This window comes from Adiantum capillus-veneris, chromosome 26 (assembly GCF_014529385.1).
Source record: "Adiantum capillus-veneris isolate H3 chromosome 26, ASM1452938v2, whole genome shotgun sequence".
NCBI classification, from domain to species: domain Eukaryota; kingdom Viridiplantae; phylum Streptophyta; class Polypodiopsida; order Polypodiales; family Pteridaceae; genus Adiantum; species Adiantum capillus-veneris.
Genome location: NC_140956.1, coordinates 15450567 through 15477818, shown reverse-complemented (window position 1 = coordinate 15477818; position 27252 = coordinate 15450567). Strand labels below are relative to the sequence as shown.

The window sequence follows — 27252 nt, the reverse complement described above, 5'->3', positions numbered from 1 at the left end:
ATGATGGGTTGGATATGGTGTAGAGAAAGGACATAATGAGCAAGGGGGGAATTCGAAATTTGGACCAAAAGAGAAAACTTGTACTTCGGGAGGGAGGGATACATTCCCAAGAGATTTGAAAACGACATTATATGTGGGACCCCAAAAAATAACACCCCGTGCACTCGGCAAAAAGGTGGAGGTTTTTCCCAAATTTTGGGTTTTTGAATTTCTTGTTGAACTTTTCAAAAAATGAAAAGCAATTTCTCCCTCTATTATTTCTTATAGGGCAAAAAATGACCTCAAACTTTTCCTAAATGGCTTAGTTTTGAAAAAGAAAAAGGATGAGATATACAACATTTATTTCTAAGCGCCACAAAATTAACGCGTTATCATTACTAGGATAGTTTTTTGAGCGTTTTTATAAGCGAACCCTATAATATGGGGGTTTGCGGATTTTTAAAACAAGATCCTTGAAAACAAAAAATGTATTTTTCATTATCTCTTTCTATGGTGACATGGCATTTTTTACAAGGCCCAAATTTGAACCCAAACTCTTTTGAATGTACCAATCCACTCTTGTGCCTCCAACCATAAAAGCTTATGATTCTTTGTCGTTTCATAAATTTATATGGGATGGGCAATTCAAGAGAATGCTCATTTCCATACAATCTAGGCCTATGCTAAGTACCAAGTGTCCCAATTCACCATTCCTGTGGAGTTTCGGTGTGTGTCGTGTGGCACTGAAATGCGTGAGGAATGTGGATGGCCATCAAATTCTAAGGCCCATGTCACACTTGACTGGACTTACACAATGCAAAATGAGCTGTTCCAATTAGCTTGCTTGCCTTTTTTCGACTTTGTCACATAAGGGGTGGTCACACAGATGAACGTGGATGTCCAGGCCATGGCCGACGCCTCTCTTCTTGTGTCCAAAGGGTCACCCTCACCCTCTCCCACCCAACTGACGTTCTCTGCAAGTTGATTGAGAGAGCTCCCAGTGCAGCGTTTCTTTTGTGTCACCTCATGTGGCAAAAGCTGCGACACGCAATGTGCAACCCACTTGGGCGCTGTGGGTAGCGTGTGCATTGTGCCCTCTCACACATGAATGGAAAGAGGAGGATAAGAACGCCCAAACAAAGAATCCTTGGTCCAACTCTGCCGTTTCGGCAGAGTTGGACTTCTAAGAGCTTCGTTGAGCAGATGCTTACAAAATTGCTGAGTGCAGAGTTACCTCACACGTCACGACCAGATGGCCGGGTCAAATCTTCAAAACTGGATGCTTGACGCAGCAGGTATAATGTTTGACGCAGCACAATAGCGCAGAGCTATTCTGCGTCGGGTGTGCGTTAGGGCACGCCTCCTCTGTCTCTGTGTGTGCGTCCGAGAGAGAGAGAGAGAGAGAGAGAGAGAGAGAGAGAGAGAATGATGAAGCCCTCGCCACTCCCGGCTTCAGATCTGGAGCTGGAGCTGCACTCCCTGCACAACCATCACACATTTTTTTCCTCAGATCAATCGCAGATGCTTCCGTCCACACCATCGAAGCTTCACCCTCACCTAAATGATGACAATCTACCCCTTCTACGACCATCCGCGCATACCTCGCAAAGTGGAGCAGGCTTTGGTGGGGCAGTGTTCAATCTGGCTACAAGCATCATAGGTGCAGGAATCATGGCGCTTCCTGCAACCATGAAGGTGCTCGGCCTCCCTGTTGGTTTCTTTGCAATCATGATTATGGGCCTTATATCAGAAGCTAGCATTGAACTGCTCATCCATTTCTCTACCCATATCAAGGTTTGGACTTATGGGGAAACGGTACAGGGTGCTTGCGGCCCCATCGGCCGAAAGGTATCTGAGATATGCATCATCGTAAACAACGCAGGCATCCTCATTGTTTACCTTATTATCATTGGGGAGGTTCTTTCGGGCTCTGAAACAGGGGACCACGAGGGCTTCTTGAATCAGCTTGCTGGACATAAGGGTTGGTGGAGCAACAGAAGTTTGGTAATTCTTCTGACTCTTATCTTTGGGCTGGTGCCACTATGCTTTCTCAAGCGCATTGATTCCCTACGGTTCTCATCTGCAGTATCCGTCCTCCTTGCCATCGTCTTCGTTGTTCTTTCAACAGGTATTGCTGTTGTCAAGCTCTTCCTAGGCGATCTGAGTAAACCACGTCTCCTCCCGGATTCCGCTTCAGTGCTTGATCTCCTGGTGGTTATACCCATCATGACCAATGCTTTTATCTGTCATTTCAATGTGCACCCAATCTACCATGAGCTTCAGGATCGGACTCCTACTGCCATGAGGAGAGTTGGCCGTGCCTCCACATTGTTATGTGTTGTTGTCTACTCAATGACGGCCATCTCAGGGTACCTTCTCTTTGGAGAATCCACAGCTTCTGACGTCCTCACGAATTTTGACAAGAACCTGGGTGTGCGCTTCAGCTCGCTGCTCAATGCAGTCATTCGTGTTGGCTACGTGATTCACTTGATACTTGTGTTTCCAGTCATACACTATTCACTACGCCAGACAGTGGACGTGTTTCTCTTCCCTCATGCCAAAGAAAGCCATCGTCGATTCGTCTGCATCACTTTAGTACAGCTTGCACTCGTATACCTGGGCTCAGCTTTTATCCCCAACATTTGGATTGCTTTCCAATTCACTGGCGCAACAACTGGGCTTTCGCTGGGGTTTATCTTTCCGGCTTTGATCGGAATTCGATGGTGCAAATATCTGAACATTGAGATGGGGAAGAGGAGGGCCATCCTCATAGGTTGTTGGTCAATGCTGGTGATGGCGGTTTTGGTCAGCTGTATAGGAGTTTCGGGGAATGTCATCAGTCTAACGAGACGATTTCGTCATTAATAGAGTTGGTCAAAGCTTGAATTTTTGAGAGGCTACTTTTACCATGTAAGGCTGGAAAGAGTCTAAAAATGTGGAGACATAAAATCTGCCACATGCTTGTCAGATTTTGTAAAGGCTAATTCTTTTTGTAGGTGCTTATTGATACCATTTACAGAGCCACATTTGTCTGCTTCTTTGGCTGGAATTACAGCCATTACAAAACACCCAATCATGGAGCAGTGTTGTATGTACTCGATTTTGTAAGAGAAAGTTCTAAGCTGCTTTCATTTGAACATTGTTAGCTTTCTAAAACTGTAAGCCTTGGTGAAGAAGGGGGACATGCATTCATTTGACCTCTGCATGTGATGCATTGAAATCTCGTTGTTTTTTCAGATTGTATGTATTGCTGTTCAGCTGATTGAATGTGTGGAGTAATGGAGTGCTTCACAGAGATCGCAATCAACGTATGAGCTCGTGCATCCTCATATGTGCGCTATTCATTTTTTGTTTTAAGATTCAAACGTAACGGCTCTCCTCGGTATTTTATAGAATGGAGTTGTACCTGGCGCTCATCCAGTCATCATTTTGTTCTTTGCAGGTGTGGTTATAGCTGTGCGAGTCTGAGTAGTTGTATTGTGTCAAGCATGCCCCTCTAAGCTAATTCGCATCTACCAGGGATGGCGTGCTATCCTTGAATAGTTTTCCATTGGCTTTTGGTCTTTGGCACTGTCATCGACAATAATAATGCCCAGGAGTGGCTCTTGCCAGTTAGTCAGGGAGGTCCCCTCTAGAGCATTGCAGTTCAGCTCCAGAGCGGGACGCCCTCCCTTGGGTGCCCTAGAGGGTAGCAATTGAGGAGACCGGGGGCAGCATGTAGCGGAGACAGCCCTATCGTTTTTGGGCAGCCTAGATCTGCGTTTTTGGGCAGGCTCTACGAGCAGCAGTAGGAGAGGCATGCAACAGGAGATCTCCAATCAGATACCCCAGAGGTTCTTCCACCCTTGCTGCAGTCAGTTTTCCATGCACTCGGTACAACAGTCCTAGACGCAATGATCCTCAGGGCATGTCTTGCTTTGGTAGGAGTAGATCTAGACTCGCTGTTGTCATGCTTGCTCAGTGGCTTCCCAGTTGTTGCCAGGGTCTCGTGCAGGTAGCTTGGACAAAAGCACTTCAATACTCTTGCAATACACATCTAGCTCCTTAGACCAAGAAAATCCAGCAAAGGATGGAGTAGTTCTAACACCATTTGAATGAATCTTTTGCATGAATGACCTTCATTCTCTTTAGTGATTGTAGCTCTAAGGGCCTTTGCTTTTGCCAAATCTACTTCTAAACCCTGGAGTGAAATTTTAGTTCCTAGTAAGGTCATTCTGTCTTTACCACTATGACAATTGTTGTGGTTGATGTGTCCTTCCAAAACACCAAGCTACTTAAAGGGCATCTTCCACCTTTTCATGTAGAAGCCTTGGTCCTATAATGTAGAATTCATAAGATCCTTATTATCTTCCCAAAGAAGACTCCATTACAAAATCCATGAAGCTTTGGATGGTAGCCAAGGCATCAACCCAAATGGCATCACTCAAAATGCATATCGACATGCAGTGTTTGAAAGTAGTCTTCTTCTATCCTTCTCTATGATCCTTATTTGGAAGTAAAGAAATTGTGTGTTTTTTAAGACCTTTCACCTCATTCACAATCTTTTTATCTTGAACTGGTAGAAGAAAATAACCCCTTTGGTAGCTTCAACATCCATTACAATTAGGAACATTCTAACCTCCACTTTGTTATTTATTTTGAACTAGGTGCTCAAATCTCCACTCTTTGACGAAATTATGTATATTATAGGCTTCTAAACCATTGCTAGTATGGCTATGCACCTCTAATGCTTCTCCACGTAGTAGAACTGTGTTCGCAATCGCTCCTTCTTCAAAGAGCAATAGGCTTCTAAACCATTGCTAGTATGGCTATGCACCTCTAATGCTTCTCCATGTAGTAGGATTATGTCCACAACTCCTCCTTCAAACAACAATAGGTTTGATAAGTGTTATGATAAAGGCAAGAAGAAGAAGAAATGCCATTACTATCAGGCAAATGGTCATCCGTCAAGCAATGTTGTTAGGTTAAGGCTAAAGAGGCATGTAACAAAGAGGCAAAATGCAGCCATTGCAAACACTTCTTCAAATTGTAGCTTCTCATCAAATATTATGCAATGCAACATCGTTAATATGACTCATTTACTCATAATGCATGTATTTGGAAAATGCATTTCAATCTTTGTTAGCATATATCTAAGAGAAAATTGAGAGCTCACAGAATGTATTAGCTATGTTGGTGTTCATGTTTAATGGTGGGAGTACATATGTAAGTCCTAATGAGGTATAGGATATAAATGATAAGGATGGGGCTAAAAATGAGTAGAGGTATGCAAAAATGGCTAGTGCAAACTTTATATGACAATAACTTGGATGCACCTATGTTCTTAGCATGTGTCTTATGCATCAGAATGTTATGCCTTTGGATGATGTAGTATGTATAATGAGGAAGAACCTTTTTCATTGGATAAAGAATAACATTTCGCAAAATTGATTGGCTGCAATGCAATCTAACTATGACGTTGTTATGAAGAAACATACATGGTCTTTGTTTTGACTTGCCTGATGGAAAAAAGACATTCGATAATAAGTGAGTTTTAAGTTAAAACGTAATCTTGATAGTTATGTTAAGTGCTATGAGACTAGACTTGTGGCAAAAGGTTATGCTCAAGAGAAGGGCATTGAATTTGATGAGACTTTTGCCCCTACTTATCATATGACTACCATTCATAGAATTTGTACATCGGTAGCTCATATATCAATTTGACATAAAGACTATTTTGAGTGGTGATTTGCATGAGAAAGAGTATGCAACACATCCTCATTGTTTTGTTCAAAAAAGATAGGAAACCAAGATATGCACTCTTAAAAAGGTTTTGTATGGTTTGAAGCAAGCTTCAAGTGCTTGGTATGAAAAGGTACATGCTAACTTGCTACACATGGTTTTTTGAATAGTCCAATTGGGCATGCTTTGTATGTCAACCATGTGGATGATTTATATTTTGTCCTTGTGTTGTATGTTGATGAATGTGGAACATACATAATGGTTGGAATGTATATCAATTTGACACAAAGAATATTTTGAATGGTAGAAAGAGTATGCAACACATCCTCCTGGTTTTTTTTCAAAAAAAATAGGATAACAAAACCTCCGTCATTGCTACATACTCTGCTTCCGTGGTAGAAAGTGAAACCACTTTCTGCAGCTTTGAAGCCCACATGCACTCTTAAGAAGATTTTGAATGGTTTGAAGCAAGCTCTAAGTGCCGGGTATGAAAAGATAGGAAAACAAGATATGCACTATTAAAAAGGTTTTGTATGGTGTGAAGCAAGCTCTAAGTGCTTGGTATGAAAAGGTACATGCTAACTTGCTACGCATGGTTTTTTGAATAGTCCAATTGGGCATGCTTTGTACGTCAACCATGTGGATGAATTATATTTTGTCATTGTGTTGTATGTTGATGAATGTGGAACATGCAGAAGAAAAATTCAATAAAGGAGAAGAAGCCAATAATGACCACTTAGAGGGTGGTGGTGGGAGGATAACGTAACAACATCACTGCCACTGTCTTTATACCCTTCATACAAGAGGGCATTCGTCTCCAAATCACTCTCATAGTAACTTACAATCGACACATCTTTTCTTGGCTCTCTCTCCTTAACAACAACAATTTTGAATGGGGTTGTTCTAGGTAATGGCAATTGTTTCCTCAACATTAGTTTTGGTATGTTACCATCCCCCATTGCAGACAGAGGCTATCCCATGTGTTGCTACTTGTTTTCTAGATTGATGTGTGCTCAGCTGTTGTGTTCCCTTTGCTCTATGGTAGCAGTTGGTAGTGATATAATTGGCCCAACTTTTCCACATGTGGCACCATACACCAAAGCTTGTATAGATATTTGGCCAATAGGATGATGGCCTCCGCATAGTTCACAAACACAACATTAGGAATGTGGCACATCTCCTCTATAAGGTTTTATATTTTTGGCCTCTTGCATCATGCATTGTTGTGATAGTATTTTCTAAGACTTCAAAGTTTGCATCCCTGTGCATGTCACTAGGGGCTTAAAAAGATATTTTGTTTAACACTTTACCTAGGACACAATTATCAACATATGTCTAACCATCATAACAACGTTGGATGAAGTGATATGCTACTTTCCAAAGAGGTGGATATGAATTTTGCTTATCTAGTAATCCTCTAGAGGAAGCATGATATGATACACTCTTAGATGAGCATCTCATTTTCTAGGTGTCTTACAAATATGTACTTATTTGAGCTGTGCAATGCCTCATATTATTCTTTTTCTCTTGCTTGAGGCCAATTTTTTTGTGAGGGTGTTGTGAAAATCCCCAATTTGGATTGAGCTTAAGTAAAAGCACAAAACAAAACCGTACCAATCTCGATTGCAAGATTCAACACCAAGATTGTGTTGTGTCTTCCAAGGTTAGTCCAAATCCTTTAATACCGTTGTGCAAGTTTCCCACACACTTTGGAAATAAACTTGTCAATATTGAGCCACATGGGCATGTAGAAGGCCTAAATGCACGTAATGTGTCTTGCTACAGTCGCACATAAAATGATAGCACATCAAAGCTGGAGATTCACAGGAAGCCAAAAGAAGGAGACATGTGTTTCAAGAGACACCCCATTGAGGAAGACAAGACTAGCCTCAACAACCTCACTCTCCACAATTTCATGAGAAAATAAGAACTTCTTTCTATATGTGCACTAAAATCAACTTTATATTAGTCTAGAGAGAGAGAAAGGAATGAGTAATGCTTGTGTAATCAATTAAGGACATCTTTGCATGGGTATATATAGTACCAAGAACCTCAAGACACCTTATTTAACGCTACTGACTTATGGGGAATTGTTTAGAAAGGGGAAGAGTCCCAAAAAAGTGATCATCAACAGAATTATAATGGGAGGTTAAGGCTCTAGGAGGAGGTGTGATCAACAAATATCCATTCTATTTGAGCCAAGGCTGAAATGATTGCAAGCCTCTAGGGAGATTACATCATGCCATTTGTCAAATTTATATAGATGACTTGATGGTATAGGGGATAGAGCTTGTCAAGAAATAATTGAGTGACCTTGAAGGTGAATTTAATGATATTTTCTTTTAGGTCTTGTCATTTTTATAAATTTTTGGTGTGTTTATGTTTTCACCTTTTTCTTTATGCTGAATGGTGGACTGATAGGTGGTGTATTCGCATTCAGAGATGTTTATGCCTTCTTTGAGCTATAGATTTCCAAATATGTGGATCATTAGTTTCATTGATCCTTGGCTTGTGCTTAGTATTATCTATTGATCCATAATACTACAACCAAAATCTAATTTCCAAAGATCTTTTAATGGTTTTAGAGCTACCATGGTCCATGGAGGAGGCTATTTAATGCCAAAAACGACACATCAACATTAATCAAATCCCTTCTTTGGCGTATTCATTGTATCTTAGTATTCACAACATGTGTGATGTCAAAATCCAGATTTGAATTCCCTTCAGGCCCAATGCATAGATAAATAGTTTGATCAATAGATAAAACAATCTATGCATAACACACAAATGTATCTTGACAACTTTTGCTGAGAAAATATTTACATCATGGCCAAGTAGTTGCTCTTGTAAACCAATGTTCTCCTAAAAGTGAAATTGCAACATAAAGACGCAAGGTTATCTCAATAAAAATGTATATTTACATTATTCATACAATGCATTCATGCAAGACTACACACTGGATTTCAGCCTAATCCTTAATGTCTTCATATTCTAATATGCTCTAATCGTATTTCTATGCTGAAATGAGCATCCAAATAGAGAATGGTGATGTGAGAAGGGTGAAAGAGCTTGTGTGTGTGTGTGTGTGTGTGTGTGTGTGTGTGTGTGTGTGTGTGTGTGTGTACATTACAAAAAAAAAAAGTTCGTGTTGTTGTATTAAACTTAATACATATATACAAAAGGATATAACGTTCAAAAGACAAATGGCTTTAGATAACTGGACAAAGTTTTGTACAAAAACGACTTAGTCTTAAATTCATTTTTGTTCAATATAATAAGAATGAAACATCATTCCAGTGATCCTATACAAAAACATTTATAGAGTTGTTGTTACCATATACGTGTGGTAGTGATGTTGTGAACACACTAGGACTGCCGGGCATTTTTTCCCTCTTTAGGAGGTTTTTTCCCCCGTGCATTGTATATACGCCCATCACTCTAGGGCTATCTATCTTTCCATTGCACACTAAGTAACACACTCTCTATTGTGTGCCTTGAGCTTCCTTCATCTTCTCCAAGCTGTGTGTGTCTCTCTGCAACCCTAATTCCAACAATTGTTATCAAAGCAGGTTGCGTCCTCCCGGGCTTAGTCGCCAGCTGCTCTAGCACACGCCTGCTCACTTTCTCTAATTTCTGTGAGCTTTGGCGAGTGTCCGTAGGTCGACAAATATTTCAGGCGAGCTCGTAGAGCTCGGTCTGCTCTGATTTCTGATTCGGGCTCATTTCGGCTTTCGTTTCCACTACAGGCAGTACTGCACAGGCTATTTCGTCATTTTGTGCAGAATTTTTGTCAGTGCCATTTTCTGCATAACAGGTGCCTTACAATCTTCTAAGGTTTGTGCTACATAGCACGTGCTGTTCCCGCTCCGTTTCTCCTATTTTCGGGCAGTTTTCACATCAGGTGCAACATTTACCATGGCTGACAAACAACAACACAGATGTGTTCAAGATGGTTGTTGTTGAGGACAGGTTGGATGGAGACAATTACCCTATGTGGTTCTATATGATGCAACATGTTCTTGTGTTACAGGTCTTGCTGCAAGGATTGTTGCTGTTAGAGTTGTTTTGCCTACGGCAGAACAAGCTCGTTGGGATGTTAAGGATGCGCACGCTCATGCATTGATTGCATTGTCTGTGAAGCGCACCATTGTTCCTCACATCCGTTCAGCAAAATCTGCAAAACAGGCTTGGGATATTTTGGCTGGTATTTATGCAAGTCGCAATGAGGCTAAAATTGCTTTGCTGCGTAAAGAGTTGGAGTCAAAGATTATGCATGAGGAAGATGATATGGACACTTTCCTTGCTAGTGTCAAGAATATCAATGAGCAACTTATTTCTGCAGGTGAAGTCATTTAAGACAGTTCCCTTGTGCAGACTGTTCTTGATGACTTACCAGATTCCTACCAGACTTTTGCTAGTACTTGGTGGACTGATGACCCAAGGAAATCCTGAAGTTTTCAAGTTTGATGCATTATGCACATTGCTGTTGCAAGAGTCACTTTCCAGAAAAAATAGTACTAGACAGCGTGCAGTTGAACAGGCTTTTATTGCCTCTCAAAGAAAGGGTGGTAACAGTAATGCAGCCACTTCTTATGGTTCTGCTGCGAGAGGCAAAACTTATGTTCCTAATGCTTCTGCTGGCAGCACTTCGTCTGGCAATTCTGGTGATAAGGGCAAAAAGAAGATGCGTTGCCATTATTGTAAATCTAATGATCACTTGATCAAGTCGTGTCCTAAGCTGAAGGCCAAAGAGGCTAAGAAGAAAGAGGGTGGTTCCATTGCAAATGGTGGTTCCACTACAAATGCAGCCATTGTTGAGTCTTCTGTGAAAGGAGACTGTGATGCTGATGTCGATGCAGAATGGGCTTTTAGCGCAGAGTGCACTTACAATCATGTTGTCCATGATGCATGCTTGTCAGTTTCTGCAGATTCACATGTGTGGTATTTTGACAGTGGTGGTACAAAGCATATTACCTCACATCGTGAATTGTTTACCTCTCTCGAGTCTATCGCTCATGGGAATTCAGTCACTTGTGCTAACAATGCCTCTTATCCAGTTCAGGGAGTTGGAAATATTGTGCTTACTGCTGCAAATGGCAGTTCCTTCATACTTGTTGATGCACTTTATGTACCTGGGATTAAGAAGAATCTCTTGTCTGTATCCGCACTTGCTAGACTTGGACTTGTAGTCAAATTTATGGATGACAGATGTACAGCTCATGATCTCAGTTTTGGTGATGAAATTGTTGCATCTGGCCTTTTGTGCTGTGGGTTGTATAAGCTCACTTTGTATGATAAGTGTGGACAAAATTTTGCAAATGCTGTTGCAGATTCAAGGGCTATTTCAGATGCAAAACTTTGGCATGCACGTTTTGGTCATCTAAATTTTGCCAGTTTGCTGTGTTTGCATAAATCTGATATGCTTGCTTCTTTGCTGCCTCTTGAAGCACCCATCAAACATGTTTGTGAAGGCTGTATTTTGGGTAAGATGCAGAGTTCTAAGTTTCCAAAGGATGGTTCAGTTAGGGCCACATGCAGGTTGCAGCTTGTGCAAAGTGATGTTTGTGGGCCCATGCAAACTCCGTCCTTGGGCAATTACGTGTACTTTGTGACTTTCATTGATGATTACTCCAGGCATGGATGGGTATTTCCGCTTAAAGCGAAGTCCGAAGTTTTTATGTGCTTCAAACAATTTTGGCTATGGCTGAAAATGTCTCAAAATGTACTATGGGCACCCTCCGTTCCGATCGAGGGGGGGAGTATATGTCTCATGAATTTAATGCATTTCTGGCTAGTCGTGAGATAAAACACCAATGTACAATGCTTTATACACCTCAGCAGAATGGTGTTGCTAAGAGGAAACAGCTCACAAACGGAAATGGCACGATGTATGGTCAAAAGTCAAGCTTTGCCGCATTCTTTTTGGCTTGAGGCCATCATGTGTGCCACTTATGTACTAAACAAGTGTCCTACGAAAGCTTTGCAGTCTATTACTCCATATGAAGCATGCCATGATAGAAAGCCTTCCATTGAGCACATGTGTGTTTTTTGCTGTTTGGCATATGCTTTGGTGCCACAAACACAGCGCAGAAAATTGGATGATAAGGCTATCAAATGTTTTTTTTTTTGTTATAGTGCTGAAAGCAAAGGTTGCAGGTTATATCATCCGCAAACAAAGCTTATTCTGGTTTCACAGGATGTAGTGTTTGTGGAAGATTCTGTTCATCCCTTGCTGTCATGTACTAGAGACAGTAATGTAAGCTCACAGGACATTTATGACACTTTGTTGCCTCGTTTCAGTGGTGGAAATATGAATGTAATTTCCTATGAGGCAAATGTACAGCCTATGGGGGTTTTTGAAAATGTTACAGATCAGCCTATTACTGATGCAGATGTACATGATGTACTTGATGAGGAAAGGGCTGAAAATGAGCAGGCTAGAGGTATGCCAAAATGGCTGGTGCACACTTTCTGTGACAGTAAATTGGATGCACCTTTGTCTAGTCGTACTCGTTCAGGCCCTTGCCATGCATCTTATACATCAGATTGTTATGCTTTGGCTGTGTCTAGCTTACATGATGTTGAGGAGCCTCTGTCTTTTGATGAAGCACATAATTCATAAAATTGGATAGCTACTATAATGGAATTTGCCTATTCAATTTGAGAGTAGCGGAATTTAATGAGAGTACTTTCAAGAAATGATTTTGTGAGCATAGCGGGTTGACATAATTGAAGATAGCAACATAATCATAGCAATTAGTTAACTTGGCATAGACAATACTTTTGCAAGAGAGAGAATTTAGAGAACATGACAACAGTTGAGGATCGGATTTATGTGGAGCCGGTCCCCCCTCCAATATGCATTTGTATTATGATTTCTCCCATAAAGAGAGACTTGTTACAATACATTCTTTGTGTTCCTTGTGACCTAGGTGAAGCAATGAAGATGGAAAGCTTCATGCATCACCATCATAGCATAACCTAAACTTGAAGAAAGCTTTAACTATACCAAGCCTCAGTCCCAAGACCTCAAACACCTTCGAAGGATGAGAGAGCTAGCAGGGAATGAGGGTAGGGAAGAGGAAGAAGAAACATTTCATACGAGAAAGAGCTAGTTCCTCACTTATCATAACTCTTGTGCTAGCATACATAATAGCATAGTAATGAAGAAGAAATAGATGGCAAGCTCAAGCATTGAAGCATGGCTCTTGGATGGATTTGCACTCCATAGCCAAGAGTGTTGGTGTAGGCTCTCAACCTCTACTTGCTTGGAGAAAAAGAGAGGGAGCTCTTGCACTTTGCATAGTACACAATGAGAGTGTTTGTGAGTGTGTGTGGGTGAGTATACCCCCTAAGCACCCCCCTAGATTGCTTGGGTCGACCCCCCCTTGTAGCACATGCTTGAAGCTCATTGGACCCCTCCATGCCTAGCCAATCACAAGCAGGAGCCATTACAAGCAACAGGGATAGCCTTGGGACAAGTGTCCCCCTTTCCCCTTTGAGAGAGAGGACTTGATAAATACAAAATGAATTAATTAAATATCCTTTATTATCATTGGACCCCTTGGGTGGCCAACCAATAGGTTTCAGGCACACCATGAGGGCAACATGAGGAGGAACTTGACAAGTGTCCTTGCTGCCTCTTCAAGCTGGGGCTTCCCTTGTGTGTGTCTGTGTGTGTTTTTGTGTGTGTGTTCTCTCTCATCCCCCCCCCCCTTGTAGGCTCGCCCCCCTCCTTGTAGGGATATTTTTGACTTTGGATGAGCAAGCCCCTTAGTCATCAAGCATGACTAAGCACTTGAAGTAGGGGGTGTTCCCACAAGCATCTAAGGCAAGCCTTTCAAGGCACCTCAAGCACCTTAATCATGCACCAATTCAAGCACCTCAAGCATGGAGCAAGTCAAGCACCTCAAGCATCTTAATCAAGCACCTCAAGCACGACAAGCACCTCGAGTTTGGGCCGGGTTCCCACCTCAAGCTCAGCCCTAGCTTACCTAAGGTCAAAGGACTTTTACACACATTATTGGAGGTCTTCAATGAAGCTAACCGTAAGGTCTTATGCTCCATTGGTTAGCCTTGCTCTTGATATACCATCTCCCATTTGGGCCCCTTTACTATTGGCCCCGTGTTGAGATAGATCTATAAGCACATATCTATATCTTAACACTTGTTCCCGTTTATTCTCCCACATTAAGTGATCAATTTAATATGAGAAAATCATTTGGGTTGGTTAGATATTAGATTTTATGAAATTACCTCTCTCTTGAAATCATAGTCGTCCTCGACTATGAGGTAGAAGAGATAAAGCCTTAGTCATTAGTCAATCGTACTTAGCGGGCAGAGGATCCTTTTTTTACCCTACGACATCTTTCCAAGATGGATGACTAATCCATTTGGTGCTTGGGAGACATAGCTGCCGCAAGCATGTCTGCTCTTTAGTCCATTTCATTCTCCCAAAGTAGAGTGACAAATTCTACTTGGTGTTTGAGAGACGTCGTCATCACAAACATGATTCTAAGCATGCATACTAGTTAAATTTGTGCACAATTAAAAAGAGGACTAGTCTTATAAGACAAAAACATGAGTCATTTAAAAGAAATTTGTACATTTGCTTACTCTAATGTAGCATTGTAAGCATTGACAAGGTTCATACTATCCTTAAGTTGTACTCCTTGCATCCATCTAGCATCTTCAAAAGGATAATTTTTTAACTTAATAAGATACCGTCGGATTATCTTACCATGTCGTAGTACCTTGTCTTCATGCTGAAGGACAGCTTCGGGTTGTAGCACCTCTTCTTGGTCTTGAACTTCGGGAGGGTCTTCAATAATTGGTTCAGTTGGTGGCTCTCCTTTGTAGGGCTTAAGTAGGCTTACATGAAAGGCATTGTGTATAAGCCAATGGTTGGGCAACTTGAGTTGATAAGCCGTCTCATTGATGGGCTTCAAGATTTGGAAAGGACCATAGTATCTTTTTTCTAGTTTAGCATAATACTTTTGATGGCCCGTAGGATTTTTGCACGTCGTTTGCCTTAATCGAGCCTTAGGAAACTTGAGTAAGACCCAATCATTTTCTTTGAACATTAAGACTCTTCTGTGCTTATCAGCAGCATCTTTCTGCCTTTGTTGAGAGATGGCTATAGCCTCCCTAATCTTTTGAAAATATTCTTGTAGGTCACGGCTATACTCATCGGCGGCGAAGATCTTCCCATGTACTTTGAGTAGCAAGGGACTTTTAGGTCTTCCCTCTATGATCTCGAAAGGTGCTTTCCCCGTAGAAGTATGGACAGTATTATTGTAGGCATACTCTACTAGAGGTAAATACTTTTCCCATTGTGAGCGTTGATCTACTTCGGTAACATAAGTCTTGAGTAGATCGAGTATCGTAAGATTGTCTATCTCACTTTGGCCATCCGTTTGTGGGTGATAGGCCGAAGAGAAATTCAATCTTGTTCCTAGATTTTCAAAGAGACCTTTCCAAAAATTACTGGTCATTCTAGGATCTCTATCTGACACGATGGATGTGGGTAATCCATGGTGCTTGAAAATCTGAGATATGAAGAGAGTTGCCATTTGATGTGCCTTAATAGTCTTTTTGACAGGAATAAAATGTGCTTGCTTGCTAAACCTGTCGACTATTGTCCATATTCCTGTATTCCCATGGATAGACTTGGGTAATCCAAAGATGAAATCCATGGAAATACTCTCCCATGGTGAATTTGGAATAGGCAATGGCTGGAGTAATCCAGGTTGCTTCCCTCTATCATACTTGGTCTTTTGGCATACTACACATTTTGAAACATACTCTTGTATGTCCACTTTCATGGTAGGCCAATAGAAATGCGTCTCTACTCCTCGGAGAGTAGGTTGAATACCTCTATGCCCTGCATATGGAGGAGCATGGGATTCATACATAACCTTCTCACGAAGGGAATGGGTAACACATAGCCTATTGCCGTGGAGAAGATAACCATCCTGCAAGGTGAATGGTTCCTCTTTCTTCCCCAAAGCAAAGGCTGACATTATGTCTCTAAAGTCAGGGTCAGTAGCATACTCATCTATCATAGAGGATAGATCATTGTGAGTAGCTATAGACACTGCATTAACTTTTGGTCGTCGTGAAAGTGCATCGGCAACTTGATTGTGCTTACCAGCTATGTGAGCAATATGGAAATTAAATTGCGAAAGAAAATTTGCCCACCTCATTTGTTTGTCGGAAAGCTTGGTTTGCGTCATGAAATACTTGAGACTTTGGTGGTCGGTTCGTAGGATAAATGGAGTCCCCAATAGGTAGTGCTTCCATGTGTCTAGGGCATGTAGAACAGCTAAAAGCTCTTTCTCATAAATGCCCAAGACTCGTTCATCACTATTGAGCCTTCGGCTCTCATATGCTATGGCATGCCTTTCTTGAAGCAAAACCGCTCCAAGGCAATCACCACAAGCATCACATTGGACCTCAAATGGCTTTGAGAGATCCGGAAGCACGAGGACTGGTTGGGAAGTAAGCTTCTCTTTGAGTTTTTCAAAAGCATTTTGCTCCTTAGCAGTCCATACAAACTTAACGTTCTTCTTTGTTAAGTCGTGTAGTGGTCCTGCTACTTGAGAGAATTTTGCTATGAAGCATCTATAGTATGCGCACATACCAATAAAGCTTCTTAGCTCATGTAGATTCCTTGGGTTAGGCCATGATTTTATTACCTCTAACTTTGATGGATCCATACGAATACCATCGTGAGAGATAATATGACCTAGATATTGAATCTCTTGAAGGAAGAATTCACTTTTCTTTTGGTTGAGAAAAAGTTTGTTCTCTCTCAAGGCTTGAAAAATCACTTGGAGATGTTTCTTATGTTCCTCCAAAGACTTGGAGTAGATGATGATATCATCAAAGAACACTCCAGTGAATTTACGATATGGTCTAAAAATTTTCTCCATGAGACGATTGAAAGTAGCTGGTGCATTAGTCAAGCCAAAAGGCATGACTAGATATTCATAAAGACCAAATGTTGTGCGAAACGCGGTCTTTAGGATATCTTCATCCACTATCCTTATTTGATGATAGCCACTCTTAAGGTCAATCCTACTGAAGTAGGTAGAGCCTTGTAGCTTATCAAACAGATCTTCTACCCGAGGCAATGGAAATCTGTTTTTGATAGTGATATGGTTTAGTGCTCGATAGTCCACACACATACGGTATGTACCATATTTCTTTTGCACTAAAAGGACTGGAGAAGAAAAGGGAGAGGAACTAGGCCTCACCATCCCTTTGTCTACCAATTTCTGTACTTGCCTCATAATCTCCTCTTGTTGAGCTTGTGAGACTCGATAAGGAGGTTTGTTAGGCGGTGAGCTTCCTAGAAGGAGCTCAATACGATGGTCATCATCCCCTCGTTTTGGAGGTAGGTCTTGGAATCCTTTTAGAAAAGTAGACAAATCTAACTCTTCTTGATTCCTATCATTTTCATTTGATGAAACATTATTAGCTTTTAGAGACTCTTTGACATAAATCATGTACGCAGAAACTGAGCTCTTCATTGATTTATCAAAAGAAAGAGGATTTACAAGTGGAATAGTGCGACCACGCTCACTAGCATCTATATACATGTTCTTACCCCTGTAGGTGAAGTAAATTCTCCTTTTAGGGAACTTCATGTTGGCAGCCATGCGATCAAACCATGGTGCCCCTAGGATAACATCCTGATGTTGGAGAGGAGAGATGAAGAAGTCTTCTTTGTCGACATAGCTTTGGACATGAAGCCTCAACTTCCCAATCAAGGGAGTAACGGAGGCTTGTTGTCCCTTGAAAGTTGCATCAGCTGTTACTATATCTCCCATCTCAAAAGCTTGAATGCCCAACTTGGTGGCCAACTCTATTGATACGAAGTTGAGAGTAGAGCCTGGGTCAAACAAGATGAAGGCATCATGCTCTCTTACCTTTCCCCACGCATAGGAAAGTGATGATCCTTTGCAATGAGCATCCTCTTTTGGAGCTTCGATGGTGGAAGCCCTAGGAGTCTCATTGCGAGTATTCTTCTTGGGGCAAGAACGATAGCCATGTCCTTTCTCCCTACACTTGAAACACTTATGGTCCTTGCGAAAAGCTTCAAGCTCTTCAGGAGAGAGTTTGTTTTTACCTTTGTAAACTCCCTTCTCCTTGGACCGATTGTTGTTGTTGTTATTGTTGTTGTTGGAAGTGCCTTGGGAATTATTTTGAGCATTGGATTTCCCCTTTGCATCATTTTTATCTTTGTTTTCCATGGGCTTGACATTACGTCTAGCCCCTTGATGGAAATTGATGCGTGAAGCAACCATGGTGTGGTGGATTACTTCAGTAATAGTACCGGGCCGTTGAGAGTTGATGTATTCGGCCATCTCTTCAGGTAGTCCCGCACAGAATTGCTGTCTTTGCTCGGCAAAGTCTATCTTTTGAAAGAAAGTAGCTTTGAGATGTAAATCCCAAAACTTGTCTACATACTTGTTGATAGACTCATGAGAGAGAAGCTTCAAGCCGCGCCATTCGGTAAGAACTTTATCTTTAGTATCACTTGGAAGAAATTGCTTCATGATGGAAACTCGTACAGTTTTCCATGTCTTTGGGGCTTCTCCATTGCCACGAAGGCTAGCCCACCATTGACGATCTGATTTTTGGAAGTGCATAGCTACATGGCGTAGCTTGGAGGACTCTGTGAAGCCCTCGTCCCCAAAGGCCGCATCAAATTGCTGGATGAAGGCCAACACTTTGTCGGTAGCACCAAAGGTGCCATTATAGGTGAGAAAAGAGATACTCTTTCCTCCCTCCTTGAACTTCTTTAGCTTTTATGACCTTCGCCATGCAGGAAATGATTTGCGATGTCCTCCCCTCTTGTATTCTCTAGGAGAATAGCCATAACTTTCATCGGAAGAGGAGGAAGGTGAAGAAGAAGGAGAAGAGGGTGACCTCTTCCTAGCCCTTTTCTTCCTTTGTTTCCTCTTTTTCCTTTCAGAGTAATGAGGATAAGGACTATGGGTTGCTATTTTCCTCTTGGGCAGAGTAGGCGATCGTCTAGACCGCCGTCTTCGTGGAGCCACATCTTCAGAAGAACTTAGACTGTCATTGCTTTCTTTCTCTTTGGATTCCTCCTCTCGAATGGGAGAGAGTCTTCTTTTGGTGGTCTCTTCAAGAGGCCTCCTAAGCTCTCTCTCCTCTGGGAGAGGAAGGGAAATTCCATAAGCACGAAGTTGTTGAGTAACTTCGGCTTGCAAAACAGGGTTGCCCATAGCTTGTTGCAACCTAGTGACGAGATAATTCACAAACATGGGAGCATCATCATTAGCACCTTCATGTGCAAAATCAAAGCTATCAATGTTCATTCTACTCTCTTGATTATTGTCAGCCATGTTAACAAAATTTATGTTTATACTTAGTGTATGCTTTGGCAATACAAAACTTAGTTGCCACTCCTCTTAGCCTTTGAAAATCGGCTCTTAAGTATCTACACCCACGGCTCAAAGTGGTTAATTATAGAGAGTAGAGTAGTAGGTCTAACATAGCAGAGTTGCCAAGGGCTAGCTCCTTTCGGACTTCTTATGGCTCAATAATGGTAAAGCCGTAGGAAAGTCTAAAATGACTCCATTATTAAGTCCAAAGCTCCCGAGGTGTGCACCATCCCCCACATAGTGGGCTTAACAAAACCGATATTAGATCCCAGTTCCACTTACTCTATTATAATTAACAACATCAACCATTTATAGGCTACTTAAGGACCTCTCTTCTTAAGCAAGAAAAGAGAAACCAAATTCTCCGATACCAATGTAATGGAATTTGCCTATTCAATTTGAGAGTAGCGGAATTTAATGAGAGTACTTTCAAGAAATGATTTTGTGAGCATAGCGGGTTGACATAATTGAAGATAGAAACATAATCATAGCAATTAGTTAACTTGGCATAGACAATACTTTTGCAAGAGAGAGAATTTAGAGAACATGACAACAGTTGAGGACCGGATTTATGTGGAGCCGGTCCCCCCTCCAATAGGCATTTGTATTATGATTTCTCCCATAAAGAGAGACTTGTTACAATACATTCTTTGTGTTCCTTGTGACCTAGGTGAAGCAATGAAGATGGAAAGCTTCATGCATCACCATCATAGCATAACCTAAACTTGAAGAAAGCTTTAACTATACCAAGCCTCAGTCCCAAGACCTCAAACACCTTCTAAGGTGGAGAGAGCTAGCAGGAAATGAGGGTAGGGAAGAGGAAGAAGAAACATTTCATACGAGAAAGAGCTAGTTCCTCACTTATCATAACTCTTGTGCTAGCATACATAATAGCATAGTAATGAAGAAGAAATAGATGGCAAGCTCAAGCATTGAAGCATGGATCTTGGATGGATTTGCACTCCATAGCCAAGAGTGTTGGTGTAGGCTCTCAACCTCTACTTGCTTGGAGAAAAAGAGAGGGAGCTCTTGCACTTTGCATAGTACACAATGAGAGTGTTTGTGAGTGTGTGTGGGTGAGTATACCCCCTAAGCACCCCCCTAGCTTGCTTGGGTCGACCCCCCCTTGTAGCTCATGCTTGAAGCTCATTGGACCCCTCCAGGCCTAGCCAATCACAAGTAGGAGCCATTACAAGCAACAGGGATAGCCTTGGGACAAGTGTCCCCCTTTTCCCTTTGAGAGAGAGGACTTGATAAATGCAAAATCAATTAATTAAATATCCTTTATTATCATTGGACCCCTTGGGTGGCCAACCAATAGGTTTCAGGCACACCATGAGGGCAACATGAGGAGGAACTTGACAAGTGTCCTTGCTGCCTCTTCAAGCTGGGGCTTCCCTTGTGTGTGTGTGTGTGTGTGTGTGTGTGTGTGTGTGTGTGTGTGTGTGTGTGTGTGTGTGTGTGTGTGTGTGTGTGTGTGTGTGTGTGTGTGTGTGTGTTCTCTCTCATCCCCCCCCCTTGTAGGCTCGCCCCCCTCCTTGTAGGGATATTTTTGACTTTGGATGAGCAAGCCCCTTAGTCATCAAGCATGACTAAGCACTTGAAGTAGGGGGTGTTCCCACAAGCATCTCAGGCAAGCTTCTTAAGGCACCTCAAGCACCTTAATCATGCACCAATTCAAGCACCTCAAGCATGGAGCCAGTCAAGCACCTCAAGCATCTTAATCAAGCACCTCAAGCATGACAAGCACCTCAAGCACGACAAGCACCTCGAGTTTGGGCCGGGTTCCCACCTCAAGCTCAGCCCTAGCTTACCTAAGGTCAAAAGACTTTTACACACATTATTGGAGGTCTTCAATGAAGCTAACCCTAAGGTCTTATGCTCCATTGGTTAGCCTTGCTCTTGATAGACCATCTCCCATTTGGGCCCCTTTACTATTGGCCCCGTGTTGAGATAGATCTATAAGCACATATCTATATCTTAACACTTGTTCCCGTTTATTCTCCCACATTAAGTGATCAATTTAATATGAGAAAATCATTTGGGTTGGTTAGATATTAGATTTTATGACAGCTGCCATGCAATCAGAATATGATGCCTTATAGAAAATGACACATGGACTTTATGTGATTTCCCTCCTGGCAAAAGGGCCATTGGTACGAAGTGGGTTTACAAGTTGAAACGCAAGCCGGATGGTGAGATCGATCGCCAAAGGGTTATGCACAACAAAAAGGCATAGATTATGAAGAGACTTTTGCTCCCACTTGTCATATGACTACTGTGCGTTTTCTATGTGCATTGGCAGCTCATTTTGGTTGGGATGTACATCAATCAGACATTGTTACTGCTTTCTTGAATGGTGACATATTTGAGGAAGTTTATGTAACGCAGCCTCGCGGTTTTGTCATAAAAGGACAAGAGCCCACCCAACAAGCTTGCAACATCACTCATGGCACGCTTTTTCGCAACACTGACACTGTAAGGCGTTGGCAAAAACCGAAACAAACCTTTTGTTTGATGACCAAGTGTGACACGTCTATAGAAAGCTTCATAGGCCTTGAAACTTATTCCTACACTGTCACACACCTCCATCATCTCTTGAGGCAACACAATGCTCTTTAGCTCACTAAATTACTTCTACCGCAGAACTTTAGCAATGCCAGCATTGGATGGATCATTCGGTAGCTCAACCAACTCCTGGATGATATGCTACAGCAGAGCACATTCGGTTGTTTGAGCATTGGGATCTATTCTCATCATCATTCGAGCCAAGTTTCTGTATATTGAATTAGCATTACACCAACTTGTAGAACATGTTGGAAATCAAAATCTTGCATCCGTATTCTTACCGAGTTTGACGGACACGTTTCTTTTGAGCTCCACCACTTGAGGATAGCAAGGACATCGTTTGTCTCTTGCGCTTACAAATGTGGTAGCTCAGTGGAATGTGTGTGAGATGATCAATTCGCCGATGCATATTCCATGAAGTGTGTTGTAGTTGAACGTAGTTGTCTAGTTGATGCTCCTGCTCTTATTTTTTGTTGTTGTACTTTTTCATTGAGAGTTTGCCATCTCATCGTTCAGTTGCTTTGTCTTCTTGTTGGCTTCCTCTCTAACTTGCTGCAGATATTTTGCGGACTTCTCTTGCAATGATAAATAGGCAGCAAAGATGTTTACTTGCTTCCTTTTCATGGACAAAAGCTGAATACAATCTCTAGCAATATCCAAACAGTCCGTCTCTTCCATCTCCAATAAAATGCAGAAGCTCAGTGACATTACGAAAGGGTAGTGGTGCATTGCTCATTGGATCATTAGGGTAAATATGGCCATCAACCCATAAGTTGATTGCCTTGCACCCAATGCTTTGTAGCTGACCTGCAGCATTCGGATTTGATGTGCCAAGTCGCACAATAGCGTACTCCTTCTCCAAATTAGTGTTTAATTGATATCTTTTTGGCCTATTAGTAATGTCTTGCAGTGGAGGGTGCTTGAATGACATGTTTGTTAGCTAATCAAGCAAAATAGAGAGAGAATGTGTTATGATGATTGCTGCAAGCAGGGAAAGATGGCTATGGAGGGAAAAAGTGGAGAGTACTCAGAGATAGTAGAAAAGAATTATGTTGTGGAGGGAAGAAAGAGAGGGAGTGCAGCTCAATCTCCATTGAATTCAAAATGTTGATCATGAGAGCGTTAGAGAGAGAAATGCTGATGCACATAGAGATAATGGACTTTTCCATTGCTCTCACCTGGAGTTAGAGTGGGAGAAGCATGAGAGAGAGAGAGAGAGAGAGAGAGAGAGAGAGGGAGGGAGGGAGGGAGGGAGAGAGAAAGACATTAAAGGAAGAGAGTGGGAGAGAGAGTAGACCTGCAACCTTGGAAGATCTGCATTTTTTGTCAGATGTAGGTAGCATAGAATGTCCTCTTAATGATTGGGAGGTGGAAGTGACAAAAGAGAAAAGCGGGGGAAAGAGAAAGAGTTGGTTCACATTTTAGAGAGAGAATACATTGAGAGAATATGCAAAATCTGCTTTTTGGGTGGGGGAGCTGAAAAGTGCTTCTTTTAATGAGAACTAAGTAGAGAGAGTGTTTTGTATGTCACAAAGAGAGAGAGAGAGAGGAGAGAGATGGAGAAACGACATTTTAAATTTAGGTACCCACCTCTTCTTTGGGTTAAAATAGCCTATTTTCAAAAACAAAATATACAAATGTTATTTTTTTAAATGTCAGCATAAGCCTTTTTGCCCTATCTTTTAGGCTTGGGCAAACTTGGCACTTTAAGCATTTTCTCAAACTACCAAATAAAGAGGCCCTCCTATACCCCATTCCCTTCCTAATGTTTAACCAATGGTCCAAAAACTTGCTCAATTATGGTCTTCCAAGCGATGGTCTATAGATTATAAAAATATTTTTAAAGCTTGGCCGAAAACACCTAATGTAAATTAATGTGGTCTTAGATTATCAACTTAGTACTTTATGATTTGTAGAAGTTTCTTTACTTAGATGTTTTTTAGCATTCTTAAAATATTGACACCTAATAGTTTGTACTACTTCTTTGGCATTGGTGGAGATGTTAGTTGTCTTCAACATACTGGTATGGCCATTAAAGAGGATTCTTGGCCCTCCTATTTGCTTACTAAGATTATAAACTTAGCAACAAAAAGGAGCTTGCCTACTTAACTATTATTTTTTCCTTCAAAATACTGGGTGTTGTTAAAAAAAAATTTACCATAAATCTGATTTTAAAATATGGTGTTAACCATTTCACTATATAGTTGGGCTCACCAAGTTGGTGGGCTTAACAAGTTGGATAGAATGAACAAAATCGGATAAATTGGCTAAAAATAATAGCTTAACTTGGGTACTTCACATGGAAAAAGAAATTATAGTAAAACAAGCCACTTGCATCAAAAGGGGTGATGGCCTTTTAATGCCTTTGTGGATAAGTAAAAAAAGTGGGGTTACTTATACTTAGTAAAGATCAAGAAGACATCCCTTGGATAATATGTTTAGCTTGGATACTTCATACTTCAAATCACTTCTAAAAAAATGAAATTGAAATGTGTTTAAAAAAAGAGATTTTAAATAAATTTCATTATGTAAATACCTATTGACACTTGAATTAGAAGATGTGATGGCCTTGATGATAAGGATAGCATTTGGAAAATTGGGTAAAGAAAAGTTTTTAGGTTTTAGCCACTTATATCATAAGGGGTGATGGTCTTGTGATGCTTTGCGGTATTTGATAGTCTAAATATATTTATGATAGTAGGTTTAAGTTAAATTAAGTAGGACACGTATCATGCATAGCAACTGATAGGTTCTTTGACACTTGTAATACACATTGAAAGCTACCAAATCTATTGTCTTGTTTATATGGATGAACATGAAAATTCTATCTTTACTTAAGAGTTTTTAGCCTTGCTTTTGTCTGATTTTGAAGAACCCTACCAATTCAACCCGGATGACCTCCACAACTGTTGGAATTAGGGTTGCATAGAGACACACACAGCTTGGAGAAGACAAAGGAAGCTCAAGGCACACAATAGAGAGTGTGTTACTTAATGTGCAATGGAAAGATAGATAGCCCTAGAGTGATGGGTGTATATACAATGCACGGGGGGAAAAACCTCCTAAAGACGGAAAAAATGCCCCGGCGGTCCTAGTGTGTTCACACACATCACTACCACATGTATATGGTAACAAATTCCCCCTGGAGTGATGTGATGAACGAGAGCTGGCACATGAGTAAAGGGAATTGCCATGCCCTGAGGACATGATCAATCCACAAAGGGGAGCAAGCCCAAAGATTTGTGGAAAGCTTCGAGCTTCTCACGAGACAATGCCTTTGTGAATAGATCTGCAAGGTTTTCCTATGTTGGCACATAAGCCAAGTTGATCTCTCCTACTGAGAGCCTCTCCCTGACATAGTGGTAATGCACCTCAATGTGCTTTGTGCGAGCATGAAAAACTGGGTTCCTCGCAACTACCAATGCGCTCTAACTGTCAATGTAGATAGTGTGGGCATTGTCCTGTCCAACACCCAAATCAGCCATAAGGCGTCTGAGCCATACACACTCAACCGTAGCTGTGAAGACTGCCCTGTACTCAGCCTCACAACTCAAAGTGGCCACAGTAGGTTGCTTCTTGCTCAACCATGATATACATGAACTGCCAAGCATGAAATAAAAACTACTTGTGGACACTCGCGTGTCAAAACAACCAGCCTAATCTGAGTCCGAAAAAGCATGTAAGTATGGCGGCAATGATCCCCCCTTGGGATAAAACAAGCCAATGTGTAAAGTGCCACTAAATGCTTTTGTTGTATGTAGATAATGTAGAGCTTTTTGACCATACTTTAAAAGATGCACAAAAGCTTATAATTTTCCTTGAAAAGGTTTTTTTTGCATAGTGGGATGATGGTGAATGCCTTTAAAACAAAGGTAATGCTTGTGAAAACTCTCAAAAGGAGAACCCATGCATTGTATACGATAAATATCCCCTGTAAGTGATACAGAGATTCAAGTACCTTGGCCTTGAGGTTTTGACCAATAATATATGGAATGATTTTGCATGAACTCCAAGACGAGAGCCTAATATGCATTTGAGAACATGTGCAATGTGGGAGAGATTAAATAGAAATACCTATTTCATACTTTGATGATATTGGTGCTTCTTTATGAACTTGAAGTCTGGGGTGGTAGCATCTCTATTTCTACTCGGATAGAGTTTGAAAATGTCCAAAAGTATTCTCTTGCAAAAATTTTCCAAGTCAAAATGCAAACACCATACATACTCTTACTTCTTAAGCCTAGATTATTTCCCATTGTGGTTATGGGTATGGAGAGTTCCGTGGAGAACCTGGTTTAGATGCGGCAAACCCTTCACATCGACTTCCAAGAATCGCATGGGAAGTAAATAAAAAGTCCAAAAGATGCACAAAAGCAAAACATTAGGTTTATGATCTATGCAAACTTCAAGAAGTGGTTTGGATGAGGCTTTTTCACACACTAATGCATCATAGCTTGGGAGAAATTGGAGGGCTTATGCTTCATCCACATACTCCATCTACAAAACCATCTTTTTCTCTAAACAATGGAATCACACCACACCCTCCCTTACATGCTCAAGCCCCTACCCTTGAGTGTGATCCGTACTATTGCCTCTATTTGGTTTAGCTCCGATTCTCTATGAGACAGAGTGTTGGGGCATTGACGAGGAGTCTCTTTTACTATGCACTCTATCCCGCCAACAAGTTTGCTAGTTTGAGTATCACACCCTACTTGAGTGCTCAACTTTTGATCTCATTAGAGCTTGCCTTTCCCTCATTTTTTCAGTCATGATCTTTCTATACACATATTCCTCTCCCAACCACAATGTAGCTAAGAGACCTAGATGAAAATATGAAGTCGATGAAGTTGATGGTGGGAGCACAGAATCTCATAATGTGAAGTACATCATTGGAACACCAACTACAAAATCTTGATTGTAATGATCATTTCAACAATTCTTGAGTATCAAGAGTCACTTATAAGCTCCACATGCCCCACATGATATGTTTCTTTAATCCCTACGTCATGTTTGACCTTGGAGGATGAAATGAAAACTCTCTAACTCTCTCTCTCTCTCTCTCTCTCTCTCTCTCTCTCTCTCTCTCTCTCTCTCTCTCTCTCTCTCACACACACACACACACACACACACACACACACACATGTGTGCGCACACACACACACACACACCAAGAAGGATAAATCTATTTGTTAGGGTTTAGGCTACCTGGCCGGAGACCAATCTTTCTGACTGTACTAACCTTATCTCTATTCATTGATAACATAGATCAATAAGGAGTAGTGAGACATTCCAATCCTCACTAAGAGCTCCACCCAAAAATCTTTGAATTCTCCTTCCTTGCACAACATGCCAAGAACAGATGCATCTGCGCACTCACTCTTCACAAATGGTATTAGAGCCGATTGGCTGTGGACGCGAGAGATTCATCATCATGAGTGCTTTCTACACTATTTTGAGCTGATTTATAGATGTTCTTGAGTGCTCACAGAGGAGAGTATTCCTCCAAAGTGTTGTACTTTGATTGCACACACGTTGGAGTGCGTTGGTGTGTGCTTACCACAAGATTTGA

General features: G+C 41.3%; 1 protein-coding gene across 1 annotated transcript; it reads left to right on the top strand.

The window, feature by feature from the left end:
• Positions 1–1127: 1127 nt before the first annotated feature.
• LOC147423050 (Transmembrane amino acid transporter family protein) lies at positions 1128–3116 on the top strand. Its single transcript, XM_086502081.1, has one exon. It carries the CDS (start codon positions 1405–1407, stop codon positions 2842–2844), a length of 1440 nt encoding a protein of 479 aa, XP_086358207.1. The 5' UTR covers positions 1128–1404; the 3' UTR covers positions 2845–3116.
• The last annotated feature ends 24136 nt before the right edge of the window (positions 3117–27252 follow it).